Source organism: Pezoporus occidentalis, unplaced genomic scaffold (assembly GCF_034315485.1).
Source record: "Pezoporus occidentalis ecotype Australia unplaced genomic scaffold, CSIRO_AGI_Poc_V1 ctg45, whole genome shotgun sequence".
Classification (NCBI taxonomy): domain Eukaryota; kingdom Metazoa; phylum Chordata; class Aves; order Psittaciformes; family Psittacidae; genus Pezoporus; species Pezoporus occidentalis.
In genome coordinates, this window is record NW_026915780.1 from 5,780,733 (window position 1) to 5,804,007 (window position 23,275).

Genomic DNA, 23,275 nt, shown 5'->3' on the forward strand with positions numbered 1-23,275 from the left:
GCTGTATCATCCCTGAAATAATGACCTCTTTCAAATTATAAATCAATAACTTAGTAGCTATTAGCTTCAATTAGATCAAAAACCTTCTGAAACACTGAAGTTACAATTATCTGTTAGACACTGGGAAGCCTTGTTCTCTTTTTTCTTTATACTCAGATCAGCCTTATTAATACAATAATGGATACCTAAAGAGCCATTAAGGTACTTTAAGTCTAGAATGCTGCAGACTTTGCTGTAAATGTATTTTATACCTACCTATTAGTTTCCTAATCATTTCGTCTTTTTTAAGAGCTACAGCTTATGTAAAATCAAAAGTTACATTTTAGTAATATCATGTAATGATAGCTTGCCTACATTTTAAAGCACTACTGATGGTAGTTCCAAGCTCTGTAATAATGGAAGTATTACAAGAACTGCACACAAATATATGAATTATTATAATGTTTTCATTACTGAAGGGAGATCCTCTTTGTAAGCTCCTGCATAACATTCACCTCTGCAATACCCCCCTTTATCCCACCAAAAAATCTATGAAGACCCTATAGTACATGCAACCTTAAGAATAATGAGAATCTCCCAAGTCTGACTTGCAACAGGCAGAGTCTCTACTTAGACAGCCCCCAAAATATCTTAGATCTCAGAGTTCTCCCTATTTAATGAGGTGCTTACAAGCAAGTATTCTAATATCTAGGTAAGTTTAACCAAATTTGTAGTAAGGCAGAATAGATTAATTCAAGAAAAATTAAGTGCTTTAAGTGTACTTTTAGGTACATATATCAGAACAAAAATACAGTCTCTGTTAAATTCATTTATTCTATGAATGCAGTGCTGTAGAACTGTGTATTTCTTGATGTTTAGATTAAGGTGACAGCAGGGTGCAAAAAGCCAAGTGTATCAACAGACCAAGATCATAATAAATGAAAGGATAAACACAAACTTGCAAACATATTGCAATTTTTCAGGTAGCATTACTTAAACCCAAGGCAGGAAAAAAAGAATCTGAAAACTATCATGGATATGAACAAATACAATGGTCACTATCTATCATTAGTTACACAGGATCAAAACCTAGATATTAATTTTTTATGTATTAGTAACTATATTTGTATTTAATACAGAGTATCTTTTTTCAGAGCAACAAATAACCTACTCAAGGTGCTTACCAACAGCAAGGATTGGCTCATACTGTTTGATGTTTTTTGTCGTAAGAGGTGGGCACATGCGGATAGCAAAGGGAGGCAGAGGCAGTCCTGACAGAAGTCCAGTAAGCAGAAATTTGAGGTGCACTTCTTGCAGAAAAGGACTCTTTAACTGTTCTTCTCCAGCAATTGTGCTTTGCCCTGCTTAAAAATTAAAGCTCCTGTTAGTATTAAATTTTCATCGGAGATGGTATGGGAAGTTATCAGACACAGGAGTTTATAAAACAAATCTTACAAATAACCTACCATACAAACCAGCAGTGTAACAGTGTTTATTTAAAGATACATTCCTACCTGGTGAGCTCTGTATAATCAAACTTTTTGGAAGCTTGCACTGCTGATTTTTCCAATACTTTCTTTCCTAACACTAAGAAGGAAGTTAGTTGCAAACACTTGAAAATTATTAGACCAATTCAAAGATGTAGGGAGATATAACTCCAAACAGTAAAAACTGAGTGCAATCTATGACTAGGAATATAGGGAGTTTTCTCAGATATAATAATATTAGTTAATTAAATTATTAATTAATTAAACAGAGGAAGTTCAGATTGGATATACGGAAGAAGTTCTTTACTGTAAGGGTGGTGAGGCACTGGAACGGGTTGCCCAGGGAAGCTGAGAAGGCTCCATCCCTGGGGATGTTCAAGGCCAGGCTGGACAGTCTTGGGTGACATGGTTTAGTGTGAGGTGTTCCTGCCCATGGCACGGGGGTTAGAACTAGATGATCTTAAGGTCTTTTCCAACCCTAACTATTCTATGATTCTAATATGGACATGAAAATGATGTAATCCCACTGCTGTATACCTTCTGCAGTCAGTTGTACCACTCTGAGTGATATAATACCAAAATAACAATAGCTGCTATGTCAACGAATTCAGGAAATGCACATAAGAAAAAAATGTCATCTTTAAACTTATGAGATAAAGTGCAAAAGAACCTCCCCCAGTGGTATGCTGCCTGCACTAGATAATACGGACAACTCTTACCAAGAGCATTTCCAAATCTGCACATTTGTAACCGCAAGCACAATTTTACTTTCCCACTAAAAATCAGGTTTACAACACAACCATCCGTTATTGGAGTGCTGGCGGCTATCTAGATTTCACAAAGATGAGACCCATCAAATAAATTGTCTTCATCCATTTAAGATTACTTCCAAAAAATGAAGGAGTTTTGGCCAAATTCCATTTTAAATTACATTTCTTCCCCCTCAGAGAACATGTACTTTGAACATTGGTCTTTAATATAAAATGCTCAAAAATCTTCATTTGATTATTTTCTTAGAGATCAGGAATTACTTTCTTTCTGAATTACTATTTAGATAGCACATGAAATAATTCTAACATATATAGTTCTTAAGTGTTGTGGTTTGAGCCAGCAACCCAGAACCACACAGCTGCTCGCTCACTTACCCCCCTTCCTCCCCAGCTCCCGGAGGGATGGGGAGGAGAATCAAAAGAATGTAACTCCCACAGGCGGAGATAAGAACAGCCCAGTAACTAAGGTATAACACAAATCACTACCACTACCACCAATGATAATAATGATAAGGGAAATAACAAGGGAAGAGAATACAATCGCTCACCACCCGCCGACCGATACCCAGCCCAACCCCGGCAGCAATCTCGCCCTTCTGGGTAACTGCCCCCACTTTAACATCCTGCGCATGACGTGCTGTGGTATGGAATACCTCTTTGGCTAGTTTGGGTCAGGTGTCCTGTCCCTGTTCCTCCCGGCTTCCCCTCCTCCCTGGCAGAGCATGAGACTCAGGAAGCCCTTGGTCAGAGTAAACATTACTGAGCAACAACTAAAAACATCGGTGTTATCAGCACTGTTCCCAAGCTGAAAGTCAAAAACACAGCACTGCACCAGCTACTAAGAAAGAGAAAAAATGACTGCTACTGCTGAACCCAGGACAGTATGCTAAGATGTACAATGAATTAAAAATCCTAGAAATGAGTAACAATAATATTAGTGAAAGAAATTCTTACCAATCATGCTGTCTAATGAGAGGTCTGGAAGTTTATTTTGGAATGCTCCTACAGGAATCCCACAGAACGAGACTGGGGAATACAAAGGTGATGCACTTGAACTGCTGTAAAAGAAATGAAAACATGTTCCTAATACAGACTGGATCACCTGTTGACTTAGTTCCTCAATTTTGTTTTAACCCCAGGCTGTTCTTTCAGTATTTCTACCACTTCTTACTTGCAGAATATTCTGAGATTATTCCCACCACCAACTTCCACGAACAACTCTACCAGGACATAATGCACAGAAAAATGTATAAAACTCAAAACAACTTTCATCTTCCTTACAGAGATATTTTTAAGGAACAGAAAAACACACAGATGTATCACTTCTGAAGCAAGCATTGAATGGAGGCTTTAAAATACATTGTGTATTAATATGTAGAGCTATGTCAATGAATATAGCTAAGCACCGACCATGAAATATTTTGACATTTAAGAACAAATTCCCAAACTTGAGGAATGTTTTTTGTTAACCTAGATAAATTTCTTAGATAAGGGCCAGATGACAAAACCCATAAATGAAGCAAAGCCTTTCACCTAAACATCTGAAACACAATTGCTTCTGCATATACAAAGCTACAGCAGAAACTTCAGTAACTATGTTTAGTCTTCTATCTATGCATTCAGGTTTTTGTGTTATATTTTTCCCCAATGACTGTCACTAGGTCCCAGCGCAACCTCCATCTAGAAGAGGCTCAAAGTGCCTTTTGCAGCCTTAGCAATCATATCCTGCTGAGCTGATGGCAGGTGTATGCCATATGCAAAGACCAAAGACTACTGACTGCACATGGCTGTACATAAAAATGCAGTTTAAGGCACATCCAAAGCCTTTAAAAATATCACTTAAACAGACTGAGTTCAAATTTTAATTAAGACCATCACATCCAGCAGGGTAAACAGCTAATGGAGGAAGACATCTTCAAAATCCATTAAAGACTCCATGCCAGCCAGAAACATGCTTTACTTTTCAGTACAGTGCAACCATATCCAGAATCCTCTAGGCTCAGTGGTTCTTCTACTATTATTATTATTAGCACATTTTTCCTGGTTATATAATTATGACAAAGATCAATGTTTTAGAAATGAGTCTATGAATACAATAAGTAAAACCCAGCAACATATGGATCCTGAACAGCTCTCTTGGATGTGCATCACACAGAATTCATCTGACAGCATTTTTGAGAACACCAAGAATAAAAACATTTAAGCACTTATGAGCAACAAAAGAATCCATGTTGAAAATCTGGTACTACTGACATTTAAAAGTGTGCTAAGAATTCTGTATTTCTTTTATGGTAATAAGTTGTTTTATTCTACAGTACTTTAAAGGTTTATTGCAGCAAAATGACCTTAATACACTGAAAGCTCAAAAGAACCATAGCATTTCATATAGCATTTTTTGAGACTGCTCAAAATCTAAAATTCTAAAGGCTTTGTATATAAAAACATTGTTTGTACCATCATATTCCAGCCACCTGTTGTGCAGCCTCATGTTGCTCTGTGTCAAATTCACACAAATCTAGCAGAACACCTTTCCCTTACTAAAAACGCAGTCCTTCCTACACTCATTTTGAAGCCCTTTCATGTGACTGGAAAGTGAGGGATCCATTCCTGAGGAAAATTATATAGCCTGAAGAAAGCCAAATGTTTCCCCAAAACAATGAAGGTTCATTCTATCTTTCATTTCCCTTACTCCAACCACTTAGTATGGAATAATTTTCCAAAGAAAGAAAAGTAAATATGGTTCCTTCACTGTCCCAAAGCAAGGGATCTAACCTATGTGGATGATGCATTTTCCTTCTTTTCCTTTCATTTATGTGCATGTTGCTACACAAGGAAATCACTTGCTTTTAGAATTTAAATAATACTGCATGCCACTTGCAAATGTAACAGATGGAAGGTTTGATAAGAAAAATAAATCCCATTACCTGTTACGCACATTTCTGCCAGCAATACTGGATTTTAATTCCCAGATCATTACCCTGCCATCACTGACTATGAGAGCTGCAGAATTCTCATTCACTGGGCAACACACCATACTGAAGGGTCGAACTGTTTTTGTTACCCTGATTGCATCACACTGACTTCTTAAATCATAAATCAGCTCCTGAACTGGGTCTGGATCTGTAACATCAATGTCCCACAGAGGACAAACAATTAGAGTGGAAAACACAGGATATGATCAAAAAACAGAGGTAAATGAGCAGCATGACTGAGCTATTTGGTTGAAATCCACATGCTCCCTGTGCAACAGTCAGGAAAAACAGTCAAAAACTACGTACTGCTCATCTTGCTGTACACAACACAGCCCTGAGAAGTTCTCCAAAATGTAACTTTGTAATTAAAATACCTTATTCCACAGAAATCTTGCAAAAATTACTGTTCGATATCTGGGTAAAAAGCACATCTACTCTCCACAATCCAAAGGAAAGTAAATCATTTGATTTACTGGTAAACCTGGAAGTAAGTAATGTAGCTCACCAGAAATTGCCAAACAGACTAAAACCAAAATAAACCAAACAAACTATAACAAAATTATATTTACATTTACAGAAATGTATTTTCCTTTCTTTTCTCCAGTGTCCTCCATTATATTTAAAAGGTCACTCTTAGTAAGATTTCACAGAAGAGACAAAGGTTTAATAATTTAATCTAAATATATGCTTATGTCTCAGTTCTATAACCGATTCTTCCAATTAGAGAAAATGACTTCTAAAGCCTTGTGTTTGCCTGAAAAATGCTTTTTCTTTAAGTGAAAATGAACATACTAACCATTTTTTATGTAAAACATTCTTGTATATGTGACTCTTATGCCACTTCATAAATAAAGTATTTATTTTCAGGATATTAGTATTGCATATTGTGCACTAAATGTCAGAAAAGTCAAGAACACTAGAAGGGCTGTAATTCACTATTCTGTATGAGGCATGATGGCAAACACTGGTGTTAAAGTATTAAATAGAATGCCTCAAAGTTCATTTCTGGACATTTTTGACACAAAAGTTACCTGGCTCTTCATTTGGAGTTCCAGTTATACTGCAGTTAGATCTGCGAACTCTTAAAGTTATACAACCATTTTCATGTAGGCAAAATAGTCCATCACGCTGAAAACAAGGAATTACCTAGGTAAAGAGACAGTACATGATATCATGGTATCAATGTTTTATCCTTTGCAAAGTACACTTGCAAATGAACATACAATTCTTGATGTATTAGGAAGTCACTAAAAATGTTACCATTAAAGCAACACTTCAAGGAATTTCTTTACCTATAATACTTGTGACTAAGAAAGTCAACTAATTTGAGAAATTTACTGAAAGCTTTTGTTAGAATTGCTTGCTGGTTTGGGGTTTTGTTTTCTTAAAACAGTGATGTACTCATACATATTCTTTTTAGCTATCACCTTTTAGTATCAGAATTCATGACTCCGAAAGAATAAAAACGCTTCAATAAGACCTCAGACTAGACATAACTGTCTAATTAAGCTAAGGCAGATGATCAGAGAACTAGTATTTGTGTGTAAGAACCTTAATCACCAGAGAATGAAAAGTCCTTTTTCCACAGCTCTGTTTCCACACTGGTAACTTTTAACACCACAAAACGACGTGGGTTTGCTGCAGACATCAGAAAACTAAACAGTTTCAAGAACGTTTTTTCCCCTATCAGCTAACTTCTAAATAAATCACAAACTTACATATGATCTTAATAAACTTTTACAATGGCAGAAACCAACCAAATTTTCAATACCTGTAAGAAAGGCACTCCTGTTCTTTCAATTGCAATCACACCCACTGTCTGATTCACCTCCAAGTCAAGAATCAGAATTTCTCTGGGATACAATAACAGCATGTAGTTTCTTTTGGAAGGCAGATACGACAACTGAAGACAGTCATTAAGTGTTACAGATTCAGCACTGTAAAACATCAGATATAAACTTTAATCAAGTCATGTCAATAAATACTTCAAGTTCAAAATAAAATTAACTACACATTTTCATGCAGCTACATTTTTTGGAGTATTCCCTATTTCGATCAGTAGGCAAGTGCATATTTGTGTGTAATTGCTACAGCAGTGCAAAGCATCACTGACCTTCAAAAGACAAGATACTGTCAAGAGACTTTTGTCTAAATAAGATTATAGAGTAAGTTTTAAAATAGTATGTGATTCAAACGGAACAATCTCAAACTCCTGCACATCTCAAACAGAGCAATTCAATTATGAAGAGTGCCAGCTGCCATGACATTTACTGATATTCATGGCAAATTACCCTTAAACACACTGCATACTTCAACTTCTATATTATCAGAATCACAGAACTGCAGGTTGGAAGGGACCTCAGGGATCATCTGGCTCAACTTTCTAGGCAAAGCATCACCTGGACTAAATGTCCCAGAAAAATCTTAACAGTACACAACACTGGGGAGTCCACCTCTTTCCTGGGGAGATTATTCCAATGGCTGGTTATTCTCATCGTGAAAAATTCTCCTCTTGTGTCCAGTTGGAATCTCCCAGGAGTAACTTGTGCCCATTGTGCCTCTTCTCCATGTGACTCATTGCAAAAAGAGTCTCCATCTTTGTAGCCACCCTTTAAATACTGGAACAGTATTTACTGTATGTACAGTATTTAAAAGTATTACTTTGAAATGAACTGAATATCCTATTAAAAATAACAGTCTTCAAAACTCAAAGGAAACAGCAAAAGAGCAGAAAATTTCATTGTTTTGTTGAATGTTAACAGAATACTGGCTGCAAGGTTCATTAGGTACATGCAACCAGTGAGCTGTACTTAAGCCAAACTGAAGAAAATCATCCGCATACTGTGTACAGTTTTGAAAGCCTCTGAACTCATTTATTATCATCCTTTTTGAGAGGCTGTGTTTGGTTTTAATCTCCTCTTCCAACACAGACTAAGCCTGCCTTAACACACTTCTTGCATCTCAGTCCTTGCTTCAGGCGTCTGAATCCCTTTTTGTCTCCACTTTCCTGACAATCTCCTTTTTCTCTTTCCTCAAAGTTTCTCTAAACTCATAGAAATCACTGCCGATACAATTTTTCTTCCCTTTCTCCCCATTCTAGTCTTTTCAGGTGTTCCAGATAGAAAAGAAGGGGAAAAAAGAGAAGACTATCATACCTTTGGCAATATTTGCACACAACTTAAACTTGCAATGAGGAGAATGCAAAAACAGCATCTCTGTCGATTTACTGTTACTACAGAGTGTACATAGGGCTGCAGCAGCATATAGAATCATAAAATCATAGAATAGTCAGGGTTAGAAAAGGACCTTAAGATCATCTAGTTCCTGCCATGGGCCACCTCAAACTAAACCATGCCACCCAAGGCTTTGTCCAACCTGGCCTTGAACACCACCAGGGATGGAGCATTCACAACTTCCCTGGGCAACCCACTCCAGTGCCTCACCACCCTAACAGGAAAGAATTTCCTCCTTATATATACTGTTTCAGTATCTGCAAATCAGGTGGTCTGCCCGATGCAGCGCAAATCAGGCATTATGGAACACAGTATGACAAGATCATGCCTATTAACGCTATATAAAAATCACAATTTCTTAAATAATTACTAGAGGAGGTATCATCATCTTCTCCCAATTTTGCAATTTAAACACCTTATTAAAGCAGAGTGCAAATTTTGTTGTCAGATGCTGACTGATACTACAGTCTGGTTAGTTTGCTCTCACATTTGCTTGAGGTTAGAGAAATACTTTTATTACTCAAATATAAAATACAAAAGGAAAAAAAGTTACATTACACAAGAGTGGCCTAGAGAAGTTCTAACAAGAAAATAAACCAACCCAAAACACCGCAAAATGGTTTTAAAAGAAAATATACAATTAGGTATGTATAAATTCCATTTGCATTCATACACTATTATAGAATCATAGAATAGTTAGGGTTGGAAAGGACCTGAAGATCATCCAGTTCCAACCCCCCTGCCATGGGCAGGGACACCTCACACTAAACCATGGCACCCAAGGCTCTGTCCAACCTGGCCTTGAACACCACCAGGGATGGAGCATTCACAACTTCCCTGGGCAACCCATTCCAGTGCCTCACCACCCTTACAGTAAAGAACTTCTTCCTTATATCCAATCTATTGCCTCCTACTGCAGTACCATGTACAACACCAGAATGACAACTTTTCCCAGATACTACTTACATAATTTTTACTCTGTCACTACACCCCTTCGCATTCCACAATTGAAATAAATTCTAAGAGCCCATTTTCATCCTTTTTTCCCCTCTAAGAAAGATCTTTCTGAATCTATAATGCATGAAAATGTGTTAGCAAAGACAGAACATTGTTATTAAGTTATATAAAACATGCTGGGATGATACGGCTGGTTTTACGACAGAACTGGATGAATGACTGTCAATGCTGTATTCTTAAATAATTCCTCATTTAGGATATCCATCTATCAGCCTAACCCCAAAAAAATTCTCTTTTTTAAACTATTTACCTTACAGGATTTAACTTAGTAATAGCTATAAAATATACAGGCATACAATACATTATCTGAGGAGAAATACTTGCAACCTACCTTGGTTTTTCATTACTGATTAAGATTTTTACTTTATCAAGAGCCTTTTTGGCTCCTGTAGCAGCAGCCAGCTTGTTGTGAGAAGGGCTGGAATGGGGACTAGAGATGTAAACTTTCTTCCCTGAGCTCGCAGGAGCTTTGGAAGGTGAGAAGTCAGAGATGAAGACTATTCCTTCGCTGGTGAGCACTGTACCAAGAAAAATAATTGTCAATATAGCAAAATGCAATCTCCAATTTCATTGTGGGTTTCCATTTTAATGAAATTTTGGTGGGGAGAAATGCTAATAGCTTTAATAATACTGTATTAGGTAGAAAACTCAGAATTCTAGACAACTGGCACTTTCTACTGAAAAGAGCAGCAAATGGTCCATTAGAATTAATATCCATAAATCTCAACTTTTCAATATTAAGTCTATAGTAAAAAAAAAATACCATGGGTCTTACTAGCACAAACCTTTTGGCTGTTCGGAGCAATTATTCACTCTCATCAACTATTTTTCTTTAAGCTTCACAATGCAAACAGAAGTTAGCTCTGTCACCTGCCCACGTTAGCTCTGTCATCATTTTGTGTTCTCAAGCAGAGCGTGGTTCAAAGAACCATTAACTCACAGTATTTATGCTACAGCACAAAGATTCAGCTAAGCTGTAAAGATGTAGCTACATGTTTATGGAAGGTTGAGTGGTATGGCAGATAAAAACCAATACAACTACAAAGCCTGGAAACTGCAGTTTCATTACAGATCACGAGTGTGGAAGCTAAATTAAAGATTAAAACAGTGACTCTTATTTCTCTTCGTTTCTTCCTGCTAAAATGTCACTAAATCTGCACTACATCTCCCTTGATATCTGAACTGCTACTGAAACTGATGCTCATACTGTATTCCTTAATAGAAAGAAAGTCCTTTTTGTTGAAAGTAACATTTATTATTGGTCTACTCAGCTCACTCAGCACCCATTCTTTCATAGTTTTTTATGCCAGTATAATGGAGCTGTCTCTATCTGGCTTCCTCCAGCTCCCTGTCTACACCCTTTACACCTTCTTTCCTATAGTCACAAACATTTCTTTTCAGTTTCTAACTTCTCTACTGATGCCTACTTGTCCCCTTCCCTCACAAAATGGCATCTCATTTTAGAAGATTCCACACCGGCCAAAACCTCTCATCTTTGTTTTGAGACTTCCTGGCATTTATGACTTCATCCTCTCCAATTTATTATTTTTAATCTCAATCTTAACATTTTAGCTTAACATTTTTCCTGGTCACACATATTCAGGTCACACTATTTTATATATATAAACTTACAAGCCAAATGTGATGGATCAAAGGGGTCAAATGAAAAAGACAGGATATTTTCAGCATAACTTTTCTTCCAGAGTTTGGTGCCTGTGTCTGCATTCCACAGTACAATATAGTTCGGTGGATGAACTGCAAGCAGTAAATCTCTAGATGCATCCTGATTCCATAACCACTGCATGTCTGCCAAAAGAGAGAAGGAACAACAGTGAAATGAATTTCCAAGAGAAGTTCTATTTTAAAACTACTCTTCTTCTACCCTTGTTGTTCAAGAAATTAACAGTGATTTATTAGTAACAAGATGCTTCTATTTCACAGTTGTAAAAAATAAGTTCCTTTTATGGCCTGAATATATGTTTTTAACAAGCAGCAGTAAACAGGGTTACACATGTACACAATCCACAACCTATTTAAAGAATTCAGATTTTTTTTGGACAGTGAATTTCTATATGAAACAACATACCATACTGTACATACACAAGATGGAACCACTGAAGAGTCAGAATTAAGAGAACCACACATCATCTCAATTAATACTTGGGATGACACCATGACCCATAACACCATCCCAATTAATACTTGGGATTGTATCAGTACTGGACCTGGAAACAAATGTCTTCTCCATTTCAGATACTTTTAAAACAGAGAGTCTGAAGTTCAAGAGTGAAATGCAACTAACACATAATCAAGAATATGAGTACAGCTCTTAAATGCTGGGTCAGTCTGAAGAGGTATGGTTGCCAACCATCATGGCTGGGCATCATTTAAACATTCAAAGTAAATGGATACCAAACACTATGTTTTCTATCAATAAGAACAGAGAGATGCCTAACTTACTTGAAAGGAGCTGTATTAGAGCTACCTACAGGCTCCATGGGGCAGTGTTTTAGACAATAGATAGGGTTGGGCAGACAGTCCAGCTCCACTCACAGCATGACCTCACCAAGGCACAACTTCTCCAAGGCATGTTAATTTATATCAAGATGTCACAAAAAAAAAAAAAAAAAACCTTCCTTCCTCAGCTCTTTTTCTATCAATTCAGCTTTTTCAGAGCACTGCTAAGTGCTCTTCAGTGGGTTTCAGACGAAAATGAATAAATCCAGCCATGTGTGTCCTCATCAGTTACACTGCAAGTCAACAAAAGGTTAACTCCTCAGCTGAGTGCAGAGTTTGTATCAAATAAAGAAGAGTGCCTTACACTGATGCACCACTCTTATGAAAACATCAAGGCTCCAGCTGTTACCCTAATAAGCTCTTGCAAGTAACACAGAGAACCAGCAGATCACTCTGGTGCTCAGTCTCTATTTGAACCATTTTCTACAGGCTCGTACAAAGCCAGAGGCCTCAGAAACAGATGGAAAGGAAAAGAAGCTGCTTTTGTTTGAGCTTATTGCTTAATCAAATTAGGGACTGAGGACAACAGAATTTTAATTCTGCTGCTTATTAACTTTTTTTCTCACCCAACACACTGGAAAGACTTCATTGGGTCTGAAAACGTGGAGAAATCTGCAAATGGCACAGTCAAAGCTCCACTAACATTCAGTGAATTGGTATCAGGAGTAAATAAAATGCAATTTATAACACACACAAAAAGAAATCAACCTAATAAACTAGTCAACAGAGTAAATATTCAGTGCCCCACTATCAGACTTACAATATTGTATCTACCTTCACATGATTCATTAAAATAGAACAATAACAAAAACCAAACAACCTGGTTTCATAAGAGAGCTTTCATATAAGAGAATTCAAAATAAAACACAGGTATAACACAAGCATCATCACAATTTTTTTAAAACAGTCCAAATAAACTGTAAATTATCCTTAGAAACTCATTATGGTAGTTTCCTGGGGGGGAGGAAGTGTTCTAAATTTCACTTCAGAAATAATTTGCAGACATATTACTAGCATGGACAGCAGCAGCAATAAACACAAATGCAGAACATACAGCACAGCACGTAGCTGTTGCTGTACTTCCAGAGTTATCGCCCCCAGCTCATTCTGAATGAGCCAGTTCCATGCTGGAAGTGGTCCACCGGCAGCACCAGCCCAGGTACTGGAAGCAAACCAGCCAGAGTAGCACAGCCACAAAGCTAACGAGGTCCCAGTGTTCCAGCCAGCTCCTGGTCAGCTCTGCTCCGAGTCATTCCAATAGACCAAAAAGTGTCTACCACAAGTAGTTAGAAGGAAAACCCCAACTTGTACAATAGCAGGAGAATACTACTATCAACTACAAATTGCACCTATCTATTAAAGCAGTAGTAAAAATTATATTGACTGTTGATGCACCAAGGAATGAAGTCTAGATATTTTGATTCCCTTTTCTGAGTTCTAACCACTACCTTCACTTTTTCATTGATGTAGCACAAGATGCTAACTAATGAAAGGGAGCATTTGATGGATGACACCTTATTAATAGACGAGCACAAAACAAAGCAAGGAACAAAGACTATTATTCCTTTCCAATATATTATCTTAATCGTGTTAGACATGGCCAGTGGCTACATTTTCTGTCCTCTGTCCTTCATCAGACCAATTAAGATAGTACTGACCTCTATGACAGGCTTCTAGACATTCCTGCCTCTAGCACAAGAAAACATAAATCTTCTAAAGCCTACATCATCATAAATGCACAGCTCTTTTTTCTCCAGGCTTTTTTGTTGGCTTGGTGGTTTTTGTGGGATTGTTTTTGGGGTTTGCTTTTGTTTTTTTACTTCCCCCAGAGATGTGAAATTCCTGAATGAGATCATAGCTTTTTTTTTTTTCTGGTTACAGGATAAAGAACCTTCAAGAATCCAGCTGTCCAGAATAGTCCGGGTAGAGTTTATTGAGTATTTTTCACTGCACTGGGCTACCATTTAAGCTTAGACTTGAAACCTAATTCAGATTTGTCATACTCAGTTTGGAGACTGCATACTACCAACTCCCAACACTATGCAAAACCTATCTTATTTACAACTGTCTTCTGATCTAAACGTTCCACAGTACCTCATTCTTTCTCCATTTCACTATTCACATCTTAGTATTGTTATGCATAGAAAAGCCTCCTTGCTGCTATGAATCTGACAACTGCACAGACACTCAAAAACCCGTTCTTTCCCTAGTAAAACTGAAAATGTATGTTATCATACTAGTATATTTGATCAGAAGTAGCTATATAATGACCTAGCTAAAAAGTCATCAAAGTATATGTGCATAATCAAAACTCTTGCAGCAACGTAATACTCTTAAAATACTGCACCACTACAGATGGCATTAACAATCAGGTGCGATGCAAACTGCACTACATCCCTAATTCAAAAGCAGAAAGATGTACCTGACACTATAATTATGATTATTTCAAATAATAACATAGATAAAAATAGACTCTAACTTGTTGTCAGATCTTGGAAAGTATTACTATAGCAAATTCAATCTCACAGCATCCTTCTGGGAGACTGTAAATCTTACATCTACACATGAGTAAGCAAACATACAGAAGGCCAGTAATCTCAACAGTAAAATTCAATGGCAGAAGCGAGCATAGTTTACAAAACCTAGGTGATGGATTCATAGCAGATGCTCCATAAAGTAACGTCTACGCAAACATCATGCACTATCATTACCTTGAATCGGTTTTGCATGTTCTTGTATTTCACAACGAGCTGTTCCTGTTGCCACATCCCATACAATTATTTTTCCAGTAACATCAGCAGAAGCTAAACGTAAAGAATATGGAGAGCCGATATTGTGATGGTAATTTTCTTTAGCCCATTTAACCTAAAGATACAGATAAAAATTGGTCAAAGGAGGCAATCATATAACAAGACACCATACTTTATATAAACAAATCATAAACTCAATCAAAAAACATAGTAATAGTTAACAATAATAGCATCTTTATGCCAATTAAGAATAGCATTAAGCTACCATTAGTTGTGCAAATTTAAGGTGTATCGCAACTGTGCTGCATGACTGCAAAGTTGATACTACACAAATCTATAATCTTTAGTCCTGATGTTATCTACAACAATCCATAAATATATGCTATGTATATAAAAAGTTTAACATATATGTAAGAAATTAAATGGCAATATTTAAGGTTCTGTGGGCATCCCCAAATTTCCCCAAAATTACAAACCCACTGATTTCCAAACAAATTACAGTTGAAAACTTACCAACTTTTATATACATCCTAAAACGTGTCATTTTCCTAATCTGCCAAATATATTACAGTATAGGGGAGGAAGGGAGGTTAGTCTTTCATCTATGCATTGTCCCACGTCAAGCTATTGCTGATATTTGCTATCTTTTTGGTCCTTTTTAGCATGTTGCCACCTCTGACTTCCACATACCACTTTCTGGTTTGGGATTTCAAGCCGCAGGGGCTTGGAAGCTGGCGATACTTACAAGAACTAGGTGTCTTGAAATTTGAAACATTCTGTCTACAAGTCTCCCAAGATTATAGAGAGAGAAGATCGACTTCTTCCCTATGTATTCAATATGGATTTGTTTTGCTACCTGGTATAAGGTGAACTTCCGCCCCTAAGAGAGACTGAAGACACTGATAGAATAAAGAAACATAAATGCTAAGTTAATATTTACTGCAAAAATGACACTGTAGTTAGCTAGCTGTGTGCTGTCACAGTACCTGACAGAGAAAGTGCAATGACAAACAAGGCTATTTGCAGATATTGAAAGCATGGCATTAAAAACATGGAAATAGAGTTATCATTAGGCACCACTAACTTTGCAACATAAATTAGGTTTGTACAAGTATTCGGAGCACTGCAGCCACCTCTGTGCTGTGCTATCCCTTCTCAGAGGTGTGACCAGGATGGATCTCAAATGCCTGGCTGAGTAAGTTAAGCAAACATTACACATGCACAACAAGCACTCTTCAGAGAGCTCCAGCTATAAACCCAAAGCAGGTTTCTATCAGAATAACAAAAAATTCTTGGGAGACTGTCCTCTATCTGCAAATTTCAGCTTTTCGATTCCTGCTTCCCTGCTGTTCAATAAAAATTACCCATGAGCCTACCTGCATGTAGCTACTAAAAAAAGTAATTGTAGAACCTACAAAGCTATTTATTCCCAAATTAAATATATATTAGTTAGGAGCAATTTCCAAGTCTGGAAAACAGAATTTCCCACGGGAGGAGCTGTCACCTGAAGTTCTGAATAACACAAAGGAGATCTTCGCACAATCACTCTCAGAGCTCCTGTGGCACACCCGCATTGTAAACCCTCTTTTCTCATTGCAGTAGCACTGCTTCAATGAAGTCCCCACACACAGCTTGAGTGTCTGCTAAAAGAAATTATTTTCATGCTGTATTGGTCACTGCCTGTTGACCCTGACTTCAAACTACTGCAGCACTGGACATTAAAAAAGTAATCTCTGGTTCCTGTTTAATTTTCACACCTAATTTATGAAGCCCTATTATCCCTATCAAACATAATGTCAATCCTCTCATTTCTTGTTCTAGCGCAAAAAAATCCTCCTGTAATTAAATTTCCTTTTGTAAAAGCACTCTTTCAAGCACTCTTTGCAAAGGTACAAAAAAATCAGATATAATCTACTCCATAAAAAGTCATCAGTAACACCTTAAGAGCAGAGGGACATCTAATATGGAACAATTTTCAGTGAAACTATTAACTATTCCAGACACAGCTATGAGAGTCAAAGGCCAGGAAGTATTTAAAGAAAAATACTTAAATGGGCTGCAGAAGGATTGTGAAACAATTGCTTTTTTTATTGCAAATAGTGGTATGTTTTGGTATTTTCAGAACTGAAGCATGGGGTTTTGGCAAGAAGATGTCCTGTAGCCTGACTTTGTAGGTGTGAATCTCTACTACAAAGAGTTTCATTCAGATATACAACAGACTTCTTAGAGATCCCCTTCAGCTTATTTATGCTTTTAGCATTTACAAACTCTTTAGGAAAAAAAAGTTAGGACTTGAAGAAAATTCCTCAGAAATGTTAGGGGATCTGCAATGGTCATGGCTTCATGTTTTCTCACATAATGCCTATTTCTTAAAGTACCATAGAATTCTTTCATTCTTTCCCATAAATTCGTCATCTTCTTACAGTCTATTTCTGTTAATAAAGTATCAGATAGTGGCTTTGAAAATCTACCTTATAAGTTATATAAAAACTATTTAGACTTTAGCATTTGGTTTCCTACTGAGATGATGCTACTGTTCAAAGCTAATGAATGTAACTGAAGCACGTTAAAATGATATCACTACATGGATCAAAACCTAATTTTGCTACAACTTGTTAGCTAAGCTAAGCGAAAATTTCAAAGCAGAGTCATCATTACAGTTGCTACCTCCATAACACTTATATTTTCTATTTCTTTTACACAATTACAGACACTGGAATTGATTTATTCACTTTAAAGGGCAGCTTGAAGACAACAGAGGCTTAAGGGTATGCTTCCCCAAACAAGTTGCTAAAAGGCAAGCAAAGGTATTGATTCAGAGTGATGCTGACCCTGTGGCTGCTGTCGTGTACACACCTTTGCTCTGAGATAACAAGAGAAATAACCTCTCCTTACTGTGAGTCAGACAAGTTGCCTAACATTTGTCACCAGAGACACTATTCCTAAGAGTAGCACAAGCTCTCATTTGAAAGCAACATTCAGGCAAATCCTCAAACCTCCCAGAAAGATTTGGGCACATATATAGATATGCTGGAGGAAAAGACTTTTCAGTCTTTTGTGACATTTTAGTACCATTTTTAAACATGTTGGTACACCAGTCTCAAAAAACAACATACAGTATCCATTTTGAAACCTAACCCCTTAAAAACTTCTACATTCCTTTTTGCCAGTTCCAAAATTCTCTCTAATCAAGCAAAACTAATTCCTGAACTTTACAGCCATTTTTAAAACTACAATCTCATTATGCGTATGGCTTTTGGCCAAAATCATGAATGGATCTGAAGCAGTTTTGCTGTACCCAACATCTTCTTTCAGGACTTGAACACTTTACTTATTATTATAAATGCACACACTTAGCTGGACTCTGTAGCACAGAAATACATTATACTGCACAGAAGTACACAAACACCACCGGCTGTGTAATTACTGAATATACTGAAACTTCACTCAGCAAAAAAGCCGAAGCTCTTCAGTGAACAGGACATCATCAGAACATGATGGCTCACAATGCAATACATTATCAAGCCCAAGGAAAACACAGTTCTGTTTAATTTTAAAATACTAGAGCTGCCGTATCTGCTCTATCAGTGTATCTATATGAAGATGGTCCATTTAAAGGAAATCGCACATGGGAAAAAATAGTGTACAATCTCCAGAAGGTGCGTTCAAATTTTTACTACAAAACCAACCAAAATACCCCCATCTAAAAATCTATTTTTCCTCTTAAACTACTGCCTGCTTTCTAATATAGCATTTAGGCCATGGACTATCAAGCATTACATCTGCCAGTCAAACAGTCCTCTAAACCTTGACTGAATCTGCCATTCTTCACACTCAAACAAATGATGTATTAAAGACACACAGCCTGTTCTACACTTGACCACAAGTCCAACTTTGCAATTTCAAGTCAGGGACCTTCAAAGGAAAATACAACTACCCTACACTTAGCTTAAATTTGGTTTCATCTACTACTGTTCCTTTTCCATAGGTAAGGACTGTAAAAACACAGTAAAAAAAAAGACATAAAACTTTAAAATAACTTCCTAGTCAAATGGTTACCCCAGCATGAAAGATCTGCAAAGACATCTGCAAAGAGATTCACCTGATATTTTATAATGTTCCTTTGAAATTCCACCATGTTAAGAGCTTTCTTAGAAGCATTCCCCTGTGTTCTATAACACCATAAAATGTTTCTATATATTCTATACCTTCTACAAATATATATCACCAACCTCAGCTCAAATTTCAGCATGTATGGTTTGATTTAGCTGCAAAAGAAACCATGTAAAATACAGGTAATTTACACCAAATTTTATGTGAAAATCAAGTGCAATAATGATGTCAAGCATTTACACTGATTTGGAAAAATAACAGATACACCAGAATCAAGTAATATACCTTAAAACACATACATCTCACCTTGACAACACTAGCTTTGTGTCTTTCCAAAACCTGTAAAGTCTGAGCGGTATTGGCATCAACTACCAGCACAAGAGAATGACATCCATATGCAATCAAACCTTGCCAGCCCCTAGAAAAGCACATATCGGCATCAAACAAGCAAAGAAGAACAAAACTCATTTCACAACAAGAATGAGGCTTTTTTCCTTGTTTTGTAAATTGAATGCATGCTACTAGACACAAAACATTGAACAGTAACAATTCTTTAATAACATAAAACTGAAAAGCGCTATAAAATGACATTGCTACGCTGTTCACTGTCTGCTGATTGGCCCCTAACCCACCGCAAAGCATCTCTTTGTGTCCATCTACAATAAACCTCTTGTGTAAATTCAAGACATGATGTATAAAGTCATGAAGTGCATTCCCAGATTTTATAAATAAGCATGCAGCTAAGCAATATATTTGCAATTATATAATTAACAGTATATTTATTCTTTTTTAAAGCCAAAAAGGGAGCATGCGAACAATGACTACAGTAATAGTGCAAAATCTGCTGAGGCCCATCTGATTTGAGGAGAGGTTACTGAGGCCACCAATGGCAATTATAAAGCTGCAATGAACAGCAACCAAGTGGGAACTGTCAAAAGCGAAAATCAAGTTTCAAACTAAGCACTTCAGAGCCTTCAATGTTCACACACAGTGCAGACAAACCTAAAGGAAGCAGGTTTTAAAAATCACTTGGTTCAGCTCATTCAGTTTACAGAATGATAGAATCATTTTCTCTCCTTAAGTCTCAGCAGTATTAGGATAATGGCCAGCTGGGTGAACTCACTGTTCAGAGCAATGAACGCATAAACCAATGTATGTACGGGCTTTACATCAAGCCTCACAAATAACAGGAACAGAAACCAGAAGCAGCTGCTCTGATCTCTGCAGTTCATTGCACCAAGACCTCTGCCCAGGAAGCAAGTGTCGCTGGCAGAAGGGACCGGACCGTGCTCACCCGCGGCCACGGCTTTGCTGCTGCTCCAGAGCTGGGCAGCAGCAACAGCGCCCACCGCAGGCTGAGCCTGCGGACCTGCGGCTGCACGAACGGCACATTCCAAGCGCGACCTGCCGCTGCCGGACAGCGGGAAGAGGCAGCACCAGGCAGGCACGGGAGAGCGGAGCCCAGCAGCGGCTGAGGCCCGGGACACCCCAGCCATCCCTCTCCCTTCCCGAGCCCGCCCGCGGCCCGGCCCCTCACCAGTCCGCCGCGCCTCTGTTCGGCGCGCTGAGGGCGCCTGTCAGGGTCCGCGCCGGCAGCTTGATGTTGACCGTAAAGCGCTGCATGGCGAGGCCGGAGAGCGCCGGGCCCGGCGGGGCGGCCCGAGCGCGGGCAGACGGCGGCCGAGAGTACCTCGGCCCTCCCCAGGGCCGCCGCGCAGGAAGCACCGCCTCGGCGGTGCCGCCGGTCCGTGCGCCGGGGTCCGCCGGGGCCCCGCGGCTCGGGAACGGCAGTTCCGGGGCCGAGCACGGCCGCCGCGGCTCGGAGGGCCTGATGTAGGCCGCGGCACCACCGTGGCCGGGGCAGGGCACACCCCGCGCGGCGGCAGCCCGCTTCCTGCCGCCTCAAGCGCCGTGCTGTGGCGTCCGGGTGTCAGCCGGTCCCCTGAGCCTCCGGGGGACCCAGAGCAGTCACCAGGGCCTTGGGGCACGGGTTGTGCTCCTTGGCTTTAAATAGTAAACACAAGAGGGACGTGGAGCTGTTGCAGCGAGTCCAGAGGAGGCCATGGAGATGCTGCGAGGGCTGGAGCAGCTCTGCTCTGGAGCCAGGCTGAGAGAGCTGAGCTGGGGCAGCCTGGAGAAGAGAAGGCTCCTGAAGGGGAGACCTTAGAGCAGCTCCAGTGCCTAAAGGGGCTGCAGGAAACCTGGAGAGGGGCTTGGGACAAGGGCCTGTAGGGACAGGCCAAGGGGAATGGCTTTAACCTGACAGAGATTTAGATTAGACATTAGGAAGAAATTCATATATGTGTACCCTGTACAACCCCAGCTCATTCCATGTCCTCTGCCCCCACAAGTGGAACCTCCTCAAATGGCAGAGCATCTGCCATTTTATATGATCATCATCATAAGATGAGCATCTTAAGCCTGCCCTTCTGCACCTTCAGCTTGAGATCTCCACGTGTAAAGGCAGGTACATTACAGCTGTGTCCATCGCAGACTCTGTTCAAGAAAGTCATGCTCCTCATCTCTTGACCTGACATGGCACTGTTTTTTTTTCCTCAAGACAAGTGAGAGGTCTCCATTCAGAATCAGCAGAGAATTGGGTCCTCTTTCAGTGAAGCACTCTTCTTGGACAAAGAAGCATGAGCAATCACATCCTTATTCAGCAAAGCATGCTGTGCAACAAAAGGCTTCAAGTGTATCTAAAGCTGCACCAAAGAAGGGGCATGGAAACATCTCAAGGCACCCTTGAATGCAGGTGGAATTCAGTGTGCCCTCCCTTGTTTTGAGTATTAGTGTGGATACTTTTGTTATTTAAAATCAAGCTAGTGGGGTTTGGTTTGGGTTTTTTTTCTGCAGAGGGAATGATCTGAAGTTGGAATTCATTTAATCACAGCCTAATTTTGTAATCCTAACAGGGATCTCTATATTTTCAGGAAAAAGGAAAAAAATAAAGGTATTGATGATAGAGATTCTATTTCTGGGATTTAAGAGTTCTGCCAAAATTAACATAAAAGTAAAATCAAGGTATGAATTTCAAAGTGGGAAATATTTGGCAGCTACAGCCCTCTCAGTTTTATACTAAACCGTATGGTTTTTGACCACTGGCTCAAATACTTGTCACCCTTCCCAAAAGCTTTCAGCTCAAAAGCTCAAAAATTATCCAGAAACTCTCCTCCAAGGGAGTATGTGTGGTCTAACCCGGTTCCACTGAACTTGCTGGACGTCTAAATGTAAACTTTCAAAGGCGGTGGAGCAAACTATGAAGCGAGCTCTGATGACTGCCTGCAGTCTCACTTTGTTTTGACTAAGTGTCATCAGAGGAAAAACTTACCAAACGGCCTGTTGTTTTCCTCCAAAAATAGTTTCCTTAAGCATTTTTCTAAGGCTCCAAAAATTATGAAATATGGAGCAAGTTGTCTTTATTTGCAAATTAAACTTAATTTCTGTGGTGCCGGTTTTGTTTCGTTTCTTTTTGCTTTCATCCTAGCCTTAAGTATCCATGACTGCTCTATCACAGTCACTGAGCGACTCTGGCCCTTATATTTCCTTTCACATCCTTTCTTTGAATACTTCTGCTGCTGAGCGTTCACACACCTCCCTGAAATACATCACTATTACCCGGTTCACATCTGGGGTCGGTTTGCAGTCTGCTGTTGTTAAAGAGAATCTTCATTAAATTTAATTCTCTGGGGTTCAGGTGTGATTTCAGGAAATGGCACAGATCTGTTAAGAGAACAGTCCCCTGAGCAGTATTGCTCCTCTTGTGTCTGGTAAGGCTGATGCTGACAGCCTCTGTCAAAGCTTCTTTTAGCCATCTGGGGGGCAGAAATCTCACCCCGTTGGTACCTGTCCTTACTCTGCAGCTCAGTATGTGTCTGAGAAGACCTGGAACAAGAGCAGGCACGTGGTCAACATGAGAAGAGCAGGTTGAGCAGAGAATAGGATGAGCTTCCTACTGTTGCATTGCTCATGATTCTATGTGACTCCTGCTGCCTGTGGTTGCTGGAGAACTTGTGTGTAAGAAAAAAAACACGAGTCCTCTAACTCCTTTAAATGTGGACATATGTATTCTCCTCTTCTGTCTGGCTTTGGTAGTCTTTTGCAAAGGAAAACTCAAAAAGTATTTAGGAGTTGGAACCGTGCAGTTTAATGATCCTGGACTGCAGTATTGGTGTGGCTTAATCCTCTGAGTGAGGGATGAAATTAAGAGATTTAAAGCTTTTGTAAAAAGAAGAGAAGATTATTCTGTTAGCCAGACAACACCTCTTCCAAGCACTGGTGCCATTACATAGTTAACTGGAATAATCCTGAGCAGGTAGATTGCTGCTGCATCAACCTTGACTGTCATAGTAGTTTGTTAAATACTTTGAAACAGCATCAGAGAAGTTGTAAATAAAACAAAGAGAGGGCTAATGAATGGCACTGAGGGTTCAGTCT

General features: G+C 38.9%; 1 protein-coding gene and 1 long non-coding RNA gene across 5 annotated transcripts in view; one reads left to right on the forward strand and one right to left on the reverse strand.

Annotated features, from left to right (window-relative positions):
- The window catches only part of WDR11 (WD repeat domain 11), a 48,016-nt gene extending 27,426 nt beyond the window's left edge, over nucleotides 1-20,590 (reverse strand). Inside the window, exons 1-10 of one of the 4 annotated variants that reach the window (XM_062635311.1) lie at nucleotides 20,376-20,590; nucleotides 19,145-19,256; nucleotides 14,687-14,840; nucleotides 11,091-11,264; nucleotides 9,790-9,976; nucleotides 6,980-7,145; nucleotides 6,240-6,354; nucleotides 5,161-5,356; nucleotides 3,191-3,291; nucleotides 1,164-1,340 (exon numbers count right to left, since the gene is read on the reverse strand). In XM_062635311.1, coding sequence (XP_062491295.1) covers nucleotides 1,164-1,340; nucleotides 3,191-3,291; nucleotides 5,161-5,356; nucleotides 6,240-6,354; nucleotides 6,980-7,145; nucleotides 9,790-9,976; nucleotides 11,091-11,264; nucleotides 14,687-14,840; nucleotides 19,145-19,256; nucleotides 20,376-20,461 — 1,468 coding nt within the window. In that variant the 5' untranslated portion in view covers nucleotides 20,462-20,590. Of the gene's footprint in view, nucleotides 1-1,163; nucleotides 1,344-3,190; nucleotides 3,295-5,160; nucleotides 5,357-6,239; nucleotides 6,355-6,979; nucleotides 7,146-9,789; nucleotides 9,977-11,090; nucleotides 11,265-14,686; nucleotides 14,841-19,144; nucleotides 19,257-20,375 lie in introns of all 4 variants that reach the window. The other 3 variants (XM_062635310.1, XM_062635307.1, XM_062635308.1) reach the window with 3 other exon arrangements.
- On the forward strand, nucleotides 20,443-21,675 carry LOC134172287 (uncharacterized). Its single transcript, XR_009967890.1, has 3 exons — nucleotides 20,443-20,582; nucleotides 21,162-21,305; nucleotides 21,399-21,675. It is a non-coding gene; the product is annotated as an uncharacterized LOC134172287 (long non-coding RNA).
- The last annotated feature ends 1,600 nt before the right edge of the window (nucleotides 21,676-23,275 follow it).